The 11,403-nt window shown below is 48.9% G+C and overlaps 1 protein-coding gene across 2 annotated transcripts in view; it reads right to left on the reverse strand.

Annotated features, from left to right (window-relative positions):
- kat2b (K(lysine) acetyltransferase 2B) overlaps positions 1 to 9,968 on the reverse strand; it is a 104,081-nt gene extending 94,113 nt beyond the window's left edge. Inside the window, exons 1-2 of one of the 2 annotated variants that reach the window (XM_078538507.1) lie at positions 9,541 to 9,968; positions 1,553 to 1,679 (exon numbers count right to left, since the gene is read on the reverse strand). In XM_078538507.1, coding sequence (XP_078394633.1) covers positions 1,553 to 1,679; positions 9,541 to 9,810 — 397 coding nt within the window. In that variant the 5' untranslated portion in view covers positions 9,811 to 9,968. The remainder of the gene's footprint in view (positions 1 to 1,552; positions 1,680 to 9,540) is intronic. The other variant, XM_078538508.1, reaches the window with a different exon arrangement.
- Between the last annotated feature and the right edge of the window lie 1,435 nt (positions 9,969 to 11,403).

Below are 11,403 nucleotides of genomic sequence, written 5' to 3' on the forward strand. Positions count from 1 at the left end.
CACCTGTGCATCAATTCTTCCTTTTTCCTTCCCCCACCACCATTTTATCAGGGGCCTTTTTGTAAAACCTATTTTCCTACAATATGTATCATCAATGTGTTATCCAGTGAGTTTATCCAGCTTTCCACAAATTCATCTTCAAATAGTGCCAATATATTTTATTACTTCATTGGTGTTAATACTACTCGCGCCTTCTGGCCATTGCTCCCGGAATTCAGATGTTGGGTGTAATTTGGCATTCAAAAATTTACAGCATCTACTGCAAGAAGAAAAAACAAAGCAACACAAGCGTTGTGTTCCTTTGATGATGAAACCTGCCATGCAGAATGATGAGCGTCAAGTTGAATAGAACTGAGTGACTGAAGCCAGCATGGGGTCCTTCTTTCAGGCAGTTTGCTATGCTGAGTAATTCATCCAGCTCAGTTAAAAGACCATCAGCAAACATACACCCAATTTCAGTCATAGTTAACTTTTTTCCCATTTTTATAATGTTACTACAGGCTACAATTTCCACACATTTCCTGGGCATCCACCGGACACTCAAGACTTTTTTAAAAAGTTCCAAAATATAGAACTAAATGAAATCTTGAGAGCCATATTATGTCTCTTATAAAATGAGACCATATCCCCTTAGCAAAGTTAGCCAATGTAGAAATGTAATGTGTACAACTAAACCTCTTACATTTTCAGTTTAAAAAAATGCAAATTATACACCTGATTTTGTGCATTTTGATATTAATAATTTTCTATTCCTTTTCTCATGATAGTCACAGGTCACATTTGTGTTTACTAGTCCTTGGCATGTATATATTTTGTACGTTCAGCTAAATGTCTTTGAAGGTACCCCATTTGTTCTGAACTGAGGTTTTCTTGACTACTACTTTTGACTAGTTTAAAGTCCTTTATTCCCTTGAAGTTTCCTCTTCTGAAACCAACTGAATACTAATATGCAGAATTAGTTCATTGTTTGTACTAGATTATGCCAAGTGAAATCAGATCATGGTTGCTGTTGCCCAGGGTATTAACACTCTGCCTGTATGACAATTCAGTTGTTTTTCTTTAAGAGACAGCCTTTCTGAAAGGACCAAAGAAATTTTAAGGAAAACAAATCTGTGGGCAATGGTCTTAAGGCAATAAGTTAGATTTGGCAAATTTGGTGTTAAAGTGCTAACAAAGATTTAGTTAACTTTAAAATATTTATATATTTTTAAAGGAATACTTGGAAACCAATATCACCTGAATCACGAATCTAACAACTTTGTAAGCACATAAAGTGCAATACAACTTTAAATAATAATAATGTACAACTGTCCACTCTTGTGTTTTCAGTTTAAAGTTACTACACCAGCTCCAATTACTACAATGGCTTCCCATTGGAAAATACTATTAACTGGCTCAAAGTAGCAAGGGACTTTCTATTGGTACTGATAAACTGCAGTATAGATAAAGTGAAATTCTCAGATTATTTGAATTGAACAACTTTAAATCAAGAGATTAGACTGCATTATTCATCCTTAGCCAGAAAGTGGATGGGAGAAAGCTTTATGCTTACCTAGTGTATGACAACAGCTCCGGCACAGTTCTGTAAGACTGACTGCTGTCTGCTGGAGGCTTATTCTCGGAGGAGTTGGAGGGGGATTTGGGTTCTTCCAGCCATTGCACTTGCAGGATTCTTCGGCCTAAAGGGGCACATGACAGTCACATGTCATACATATCAGATCTTCTATAGTGTAGTATTTCTATATTTAAATAAATTGTTAAAATTCACTGATTAAAAGATATGACTAAAAAGCAAATTATGAGCAAATACTTCAAAAGTGATTGTCTTTTCTGGCAGGGGTGAAAATTCAGAGCGCCTCTTACATAACTTGAGTCTAAAAGTGCTCATATTTTTCTGTAATTTCACTTAAACAAACTAGATACCTACATGCAGTCAAAGGGGCAGTTACAAAATGTTACTATCTCCTTAATTCCATATTCAGTTTACAGTGCAATCAATACATGCTCCCTCCCTAAAGGCAGGATTTGGTGAAATTCAGTATGTGCACTTGGAATCTTATTTTTTTCCAAAAGAAAACAGAGATGAAAACTGAAGCATGTTCTCTACATTATTACCCTTTCCAACCACCTTGTTACCTCAGACTTTGTAATACAGTGCCTGATTTAAATTATATTTGTATGCACACATTTCACAAAATAAATTCTCTCCAGAATGCTTCTCCAGAGCACTCATTCAGGCTCAGCTTACTTCAGTGCCAAATTCAAGTTTTCCCTTAATACTTTGCTGTAAGTTGATTACCTCGAACAACAAGCAAACCAAAGTAGAGTGTATATGAATTAATTCAACCAACCACAGCCCCCACCTCCGATCTCCTGGGGCCGTACTCCCGAAGTACCCCAGAAGATGTGCTGGGGGATCCCCAGGAAGTCTCCACGCAAGGATTGCAATTAAACTTCTGATAGGCAATTAAGGTGCATCAGAAACCATCCGATACTCTGTTTTAAATCAGAGAGTTCCAGCTCTCTTTGCAGAATAGTTACCCAGGAAAAGTTAGAAGGATTAAAACAACTTCTAATTCCTGGGTAACTATGATACTGAACTGACCCTTCGACCCCCTACTGGACCCCCCGACCATTCTCCCGACCTCCAACTGCACCCCCACACCCCAAGACACCTGACCCTTGATTACCGCCCCACTCCCCGACTAACCACCCAACCAACCCCAGCTTCGCCCCCTACCCCAACCACCGCAACACCCTCCCAACCACCCAATCCCCAACTACCCACCCAGCCCTCGACCACCAACCGATCACCCCTCCCCTACCGACCAAACCCCACCACTCCCCCACCCCAATCACCACCCAACTATCCCCCACCACCGGGCTACCCTGCTACCCCCAACTATCCTCCCCAACCATCTGACTGGACACCACCCCACCCCCTTGAGTACCTACACACACTCCGACCGTGACCTAACTACCACCCCCTCACCCACCCACCACCTGGCTAACCCCACCACCCCAAATAACCCCAACTACCTGGCTACCCCCGACTCCCAACCAGGCCCCCACCACTTGACTACCCCCCACCCCATCTCTATTCCCTGACCACCCCCACCCTCTGACTGACACCCTCCCCAAAACGCCCATGTTCCCAACCCACCCACCACTCATCCTATATCCACCACCCCCACCCCACCCCCACCCCCTCCACCCCCCCCACCCCCCCACCCCCAGGCCACCCCACTCCCCGACCCTTCCTTATACACTTACCTTCTCCCTGGCTTCTAAAAGTGACATTTAAACACAGGGACCTTTAAACCTACTGCATCATGGCAGCAAATGCTGTAAAAAAGGGGTTGCGCCTTCACTTCCCCCGATGCTGCCACCCTGCACTAGAAGGACTCAGGAGCTGCTGGGCTGCATGTTTCTCACTAGGCCTGGGCTGAAAGTCCAGGCGAGAAATGTGCAGTTCCAGACCTTAAGCAAAAAGGAGCAGGGAGTGGCAATCCAACTGTGATTGTCACTCCTTGGAAGTTCTGGGCCATCACCTAATCATTTGAAAGATACTTTGGCCGCAAAATTGGGCTTGAAGGGCTCTGTAGCACTGCTGGTTTCAGCACCATGAGGGCCTGGAAGGGCTAGAAATGGCAGCAGATCCCTGCCACTTCCAGCATGGCTTGCCATATTATGGGGGGAAAACACAGGTGTACCATACACGCACTGAAAGCATGTAGAGTGGACAGATCATGATGTCAGCCAGTGTCAAATGCCTGAACTACTGGGGTGGCCTGGGGGTGGGGGGGTGGGGGGGGTGGAGGGGGTGGGGGTGGGGTGGGGGTGGTGGATATAGGATGAGTGGTGGGTGGGTTGGGAACATGGGCGTTTTGGGGAGGGTGTCAGTCAGAGGGTGGGGGTGGTCAGGGAATAGAGATGGGGTGGGGGGTAGTCAAGTGGTGGGGGCCTGGTTGGGAGTCGGGGGTAGCCAGGTAGTTGGGGTTAGTGCCTGATCTGCTATTTTGGACCTCACAAATTCTATTAACGCCTTCCTCTGAAACATGCACCTCTGAACACATGAAGGACTCCCCCAGAACCACTGGCATTATTTAAGGAGATCAGCATGGAACTCCCATGTGAGCTGCTTTTGACTTTTTCTGCTGCTACAGTGTTAGTGGAAGTATTGTGTTCTGGGTTGTTGGAGGAACTTTCAACAAGTTGTTGGGAGTCAGAAGGATGTGGTGCTGGACCTTTGCAACAAGTTGGGTGGAACTTGAAGGGCTCTGAGCAGAAATCTTGCTCCTGCTCATGGCATCCACAATTGCAGCCCTTGTTGGGTTGCAGAATTACGGGGAATATGGAGCACGGCCAGCACAGAAACTGTGCGCAAAGGGAGGAGAGGGAAGGCTCTCAATAGTAGGCTGTACCCACCTAGGTTATTCAAAGATAACTTCTCTTACCTCCTCTCAGCCAGGAGCAGTGACCACACAATTCATCAAGGAGGTGGTCACTGTGCTGTGCCACCTCCTCCAACAATATCTGCAGGTCATCATCACCCTCAATTTCCATATCTCTGGATCCTACGAATGTGGAGCTGACATTGCATGGTGAACTGGGAATGCTGGCACAGCTGCATCAGGCAGGTCAGTGAAGCCCTCTAAGTGACAAGCAGAAAGAGCAAGCAGGGTAGCTCAATAGAGGGATTCTCCATGGTGCAGGAAGACATTGACTGCACACATGGGGAAAAATTTTCCCCCGTTGGGGGTAAGTGCAGGAGCGGGCACGGGCAGGCACGCCTCCGATCAGCGTCCCCAATTGGAGGCGCACAACCATTTTACGTGGGCGGGCCAATTAAGGCCTGCCCAGCATGACATCCGCAGGAAGCGCTATGCGCTCCCTGTGCGGGTGGTTGGGGGGGGGGGGGGGGGGGGGTGGGAGGAGGATTCCCTCAGCCGGGAGTGCGCTCTTTCGCGCAGGCGCTTGAAAGAACGCACTGATCTCCCTGAGGCTAAGTGCTGCTTCAGGGAGATTGGCTCCAAATTTAAAAATGTTAAAGAAACGATATCAAAATTTCCCTGACATGTCCCCTCATGTGACACTGTCACATCACTTTTACTGAAACCTTTTTTAAATATTTAAAAACCCTCATGAAACCTCATCCCGCAAGTGGATAAGGTTTCATGCTTTTTCTTAAGCCCGCCAGGACTCCCAGCCTGCCCGCCAACTGTAAGGTTGGACAGGCAGGTCCATTAATGATGTTAAGTACTTTTTAAATAGCCTCAATAGGCCCTTGACAGGTTGGCGGGCGCACTGCTGATTCGGCTGCGCCCCCGCCGACCTGAAAATGGAAATGATGCGGGGTGGCATCAGGAGTTCTGCCCGACGTCATCCCGCGTCATTTTACGTGGTACCACCCCTGCTCGCCGACCAGAAGATCCTCCCCATGTTGTTCAGCTAATGCCACATTTCAACTATGAGATGCACAGAAATTGCAAAGGGTTCCACTCCTTTAACATGCAGTTGGTGTACAACCATGCACACAGAACCATGGTGATGAATGCTGGTAATCCTGGTAGTGGCTATGAGAGTGCAGAAGGTTTTACACCATGGAGCCTCTACCACTGACCTGGGACTGTGCCTCAGCACAGATTGCTGGACTGCTGAGACTGAGCAGCTGAGCTTGCATGGCAACAAGCATGGGTCTCACGACCACAGCCTGAGCTTCCACTGCAACATTATAGGGTGGCCTCTATCTGTACTGCAAAGGAAATTGAGACATCGGCCACCAGATGCTGCATCACAGCTGGGCCCATAAATGTTATCATGGAGTTGGCTACCATTTCCACACTGGAAAGGATAGGTTCCAAACTCTGGATGAAGCACTGTGCAAAGTTGGAGCCAGACACATCCATGCTCCTTGGCATTGACAACAGTCTGTAGCAAGGCTGCCAATGCACCAATCATTTTTGTGTACGTGCCCATTAGCTTTTTCCTGCATGACACCTTCTTGACATCCTCTAGTACTTTGCAGAATTCATCTGCAATCTCTCCCTCTGGGAAGCTGGCACAAATGCTGCCCTTTCCCTCTGTCCTGGCTGCAGCCCACTTGTGCCCTGTGACTCAATGTGACCCAATCTCACCTCTATTTTACCCTCTAAAATACACATAGTGCCAATATCTGAGTTGGTAGCTGTGGGTGTCAAATCAAGTGACAGTGTTTCCTCATTAGACATCGGCCAGAATTTTGCGGCCCCATTGGTGTCGGGCGTCATGGCAGGCGTGAGCGGAAAATATGGTGAGAAAGCCAAAAATCGGCGAGATGGGAGAGAGGAAGGTCCAGCTGTGAGTGGGAGTCAGAGGGAGAGGACAGCCTCTGAAATTCCTGAGTGGATGACCCAGGGTTTACAGCTGCCGCTCCTCCTCCCTTTGGGTACCCGAGGGCCCCGGCCTGACTCCTTGAGGGGAAGGAGCACCTGGAGGGATGTCGCGGTACCTTGTTTCCCTCTCACGTTGCCACTGCAGGAACTCATCCATGGCTACCACAATGGAGTACAAGTCTGGGTGCATCTCTGTGTTCTGCTGGACCAGGGTCTCCATGGCGCCCGTCATCCTTCCCATGGAGACCTTCATACGCGCACATGTGGGCACCACTTCATCAGAAAGCAGGCAGGTGCATTCCTCCAACTCACATGCCACTCTGTTGAGGGCTTCCGATGGCTCTGCGTGATGTTCCTTCACTTTCTGCTGACTCTCCAGGATGATTTGGAAGGCCAAATCCAGAGGCTCATCATCTGACTCAGGCCTCACAGATGCCTCTTCCCCAGCAGTCTTCTGAGTGTCAGGGAGCTTGACTGAACCTGCCTCCTCCTGCTGCAGACATGTGTCCATGAGGTGACCACCAGGTTGTGAACCCAAGCCTGCTCTAGGTCCCACCAATGCATGTCTCTGCACTGGTGCAGGGTGTGGGTAAGTGCTGTGATGGGTCTTCCAAGCTGCTTATTTCCAGTTCTTCAATGGAGGAGGTGTCCTCTTGGCTGAAGGTGAGGACCTGGATGAAGCTGAGGGACTGGCTGGCTGAGGGTTTCGATCGCTTGGCAGAGCTCCCTATGAACCAAAGTAGAGATAATTAGTGCATGGCAGAAGAGTCAAAGCAGGAGAGAGAGCACTCATAGCTGCAATGAGACAGGGGTGATGTGGTGCAGGATCCTCACATGAGTGTTCGCTGCCGACCTCACTGTTGCCGCAGGCATGGTCCATGTCCTCACCAGTCAGTGCGGTCATATGCTCCTCAAAGTGAGTGAGACATCTAATGTAGGCCACTTCGCCATGGTCTGGGACTCCTCCCTGCTGTTGTGAGCCAGCTTCTCCTGCATGAAAACAGATCAGTGTGAGCAGGATGTATGGCACTGTATGGAATTTTTGTGTGGGCAGTGGAGCCATGGGTGGGATGAGGACATGAGCTCCAGAAGATATGAATCTGATGGAGATGTGAGGGTGTGTGTGAGAGTTAGCGGTGTTGTCCCCTGAAGTGTCAGATCCCTGTGGATGTGTGATGGGTTTATGAGTTAAGAGTGATGAGGTAGTTGACTTACCCTGGCAGAACAGATGAGACCATTCATTCTCTTCCTGTCTGTATGGCTGACCTCCTCTGTGCTCCGGTGGCGCTGACTGCTGCTGCCATTGCCTCCCAGGCTGGATTGGTGACCCTGGTAGACCTTCTGAGGCCAGAGCGGAGGTAGAGGACATCGTGCCGGCCTTCCACTGCATCCAGCAGGTGCCCCAGAGAGGCGTCGCTAAATTTGGAGGCTGCCATCTTATTTGCTTTCGGGGTCACCTGCCTACTGGAGCCGTCTTGGTTTGAGGACATGAAGTTTGAATGCGCTCTGATGTACTGTAAATATGGTGCCTGGAGCAAGGAAGTGCTGTGGTCATGGCGTGGTGGGCAAATTTGAGCCCGCCCCCCCCAGCAAGCTGCTGTGTTCCCTGTGAATGCATTATTAATGAGGCAGGACATGCCAAGAATAAATGATATGGTGCGAAAAGCCGCCATAGCAGCCAGCAGGCAAAACATCCTTTTTCCCACCTGCTACCGCACTTAGTGCAAATCTGGGACAATTCAGCTCTTGTTTACCTCCTTCATCGTAAGGCTGCACCAATTGGTCAGGCCCCAGTTTTTGAGTATCTAATAGGATTTGGGAAGGTGCATAAGGCAGGAACATCCTGTCGTTCCGGATATTCTCAGCAATGCTGCAGCACCATCTTCTCGAAGGCACTCAGGAGATGCAGTTGTGCCTGTTCCTCACTGGCTCTCTGCAGCTCCCCCCATGATGTGTTCCCTTGTGTTGAGAGAAGTCTTTGTGATTGCGTTGCAATGGGTTGATTTGCATGTCACCTGAATAGTTGGATGTGTGTGGGAGCTGCCAGGTGTGATAACAGTGTGAGGATGAAGTGGAGCGTATGAATGTTAGGCATGAGCCTTGATTGCTAGAGAGCTAATGGGTGAGTATTACAGGTGTGGTGAACTGAGCGGTATGTTGCATTGGTGGTCCAGTGGGTGAGAGATGGCATTTGAAAATGCATTCACTGAACTTGACCACTCATGTGAGGTCATTGAACTCTGTGGCACTGCAGACAGACCCTCAGAGCCAGACTCCATGGTTACATTCTCCAATTTCAATTGCAGTTTATGCTTTCAGGGCTTTGTGTTCCCCTGTGGAAACATGATATCTCCACCTTTCCACCTCGCAGAGTGCCAGTGCTGCATCAAACAACCTGGTCTGCTGCTCCTTTGGTACTCCCCTTTTTCTGAAACATTTTCCGAACAGTTGCACCTGTTTCAGCCAGAATGCATCCCACCCCCCAATCTCAAGAGGTGCAGGCTGGCTTTTAAAAAATGCAGGCGAGCTATAACGTATGCTAGCCTGGCACGTACCTGGACCTCCTGCGGTAGGTGCAGCCACTCAGCCAAGCTGGGCTACACGCCGCAATCGTTGAGATGAGCAGGTAGCACAAAGTTTGCATCACTTCGAATGGGTGCGGGGTTGCAATGCATTGCAATTTCTGTGCCAGAGAAATGATTATCCCGAGGTCTATATTTAGTTCCACTTTTTTGAAGGGAAAGTAACATTATCGCAACTAAGAAATGTATTGGCTTTTGGCAGTTCATCAGTATCAAAAGTCAACCTGAAATAAAAACTTTCTCAGTGACGTTATTTACAGTACACAGCCGACTCTGCCCCACCAGCATGCGAGAAAATTACACGAACATTACATTGCAATCTTAAAACCTGTCATCGAGTTTTAGAAAATGACACAGCATGTAACGATCCTAACATTGTTTACAACACACAAGCGCCAGAGACAGAAACAAACCCGCCCCCTATTGCAAAACAAGCCGACCTGACACGAATACAGTCAAAACAAAATTAATTCTGATATGTCACTTCAATGCAGAGCTTGTTTAAAAAGCGAGTTAGTTTGTTGGCTGCGAGTGCCGGGCCCCGTATTTCGCCCCTTCTCGGAGCAGCCGGCTCCAGTCGGTACCTTGCAAGCGGAATAAACGCCGAGTTTTTCCAGCTTCTTTGTCCGGGGGCAGCCGCGGAGCTGCGCCTTCCTCAGCGCGATCCTCTCCCGCTGCTGCTGCTGGCTCCCCGCGGCGGCCAAACGGCCGCTCTCCGCAACCACGGCGTAGCTGACAACCGGCACAGCCAGCGACATCGGCACGGGGGGCACCGGGTCCGAGGAGCCGACACACACCGTCGGCGATCCCTGCTGCAGCCCGCCCGCTCCTCCTCCGCCGCCGCTCTCCGCCATGGCTTCCAGCTGCTCTGTACGTGCAAGAGCAGTGTTGTGCTTTTTTTTAAGGAAGTGATCCGGGCTGGAATGGTGACCACAGCGATGGTGGTGGCAGCTCACACTGACTGCCCTGCCTCCCTTGTACAGTATGTAGTCCTCAGCATTTAGCAGCACCCCGCCAGGGGCGGTACCGAGCTCAGATTGTCACACAGGCGCACACCAGGTTATTTTCCATTCATTTTTTTTTGTTCCATTCACTTCGATCAGAAAAAAAATAGCAACATGTCGAAATTCATTTATGGCTGCATAATGGAAACACCGACACAATGACAATCAAAGCGAAAGTTATTAGCAAGAACTGAAACTAATCATTTTCTTCACGCAGCTCCAGCGATTAACCAGCCTTCACTGTATTCTGTTGTCCCATGTTTTGCTGCACCTGAACTCGCAGTTCTTATCTCATTGATGGCTTTTGTCCCGTATTAGCTCAACCTTCTTCAGTCTGTTTATACTACACATGTTAGGCTATGGCTTCACTTGGCACCAATGCCAGCTCAAGATAAAAGCAAAATACTGTGGGCGTTGGAAATCTGAAACAAAACCAGAAAATACTAGAAATATTCAGCAGGTCTAACAGCATCTATGGAGAGAGAGAAAAAAAGAGTTAATGTTTTGAGTCCTTATGACTTCTTCAGAGCGGACTCAAAATGTTAACTTTTTTTTTAACCAATTCTAACTCTGTAGTTTAAAAAAAAATCTGGTGTGATGCTTCAGGATCAAACTTGAGCAAGCATTGTGAGGATGAGGAATTAAGTGATATGGATACAATGGGCCGAATCTTCTGCTCTCTCTGGTGAGCTTGGAGGCAGGAAGGGCATTTAATTAGGCGAGATGGCCATCATCCCCAGCAAGAAACTTCGCAACTTGAACCCTGCCACCGCCAGATTTAAGTTCTGGGCAGGAAGGCCCATGGTTGATCTTGCCACGCCACACCCCCATCCCAATTAAGACCCTCCGTCTCAGAGGCCCCAATTGAGGGCCTCATCCTGCCACCATTGGTATTAACCCAGCTGCATGCGGCCCTGTCACAATGCAGCATGCACTGTGCAGCCAGCGTGTCACTCTTGGGGGGAGGAGAGGGGATCCCTCGATTAAAGGCACTCTGTACCTGATCAAGGGACTGGACATCAGAAAGGGGGAGGGCGCTGAGAGTCACCTCACTGCCTATGCTGCCAAACCCCCTGCACCCCTCTCCCCACGGCCCCACCCCGTGAAACCCCGCCTCCCCAATTACTTATGCATGGCCTGGGTCACTCCATGATCTTGGGACTCTGGTGCCCGTCCTTCCAACAGCAGCCATGTTCTCACCAGTGGCACTGCTGAGCACAAGAGCTCCAGCGTTTGATTGGCCAGGAACTCTTGGTAGGCGAGACATCAGCCCCCGGGGTTTTAAATCCCGGGGAGGGCCCACCGCTGGCCTCACCACTGCCTGATTGGCTGGTGGTTCGGCTGGCTTTCCTGAAAAGAGGCAGGCAGATCTCTCACCGGCTCTCAAGCCAGCAAGTGAGACCCCCAATGCCTGAACAAGATTCCAACCAATCAGTGCAAAAT

Source organism: Cetorhinus maximus, chromosome 3 (genome assembly GCF_964194155.1).
Source record: "Cetorhinus maximus chromosome 3, sCetMax3.hap1.1, whole genome shotgun sequence".
In the NCBI taxonomy this organism is placed as follows: domain Eukaryota; kingdom Metazoa; phylum Chordata; class Chondrichthyes; order Lamniformes; family Cetorhinidae; genus Cetorhinus; species Cetorhinus maximus.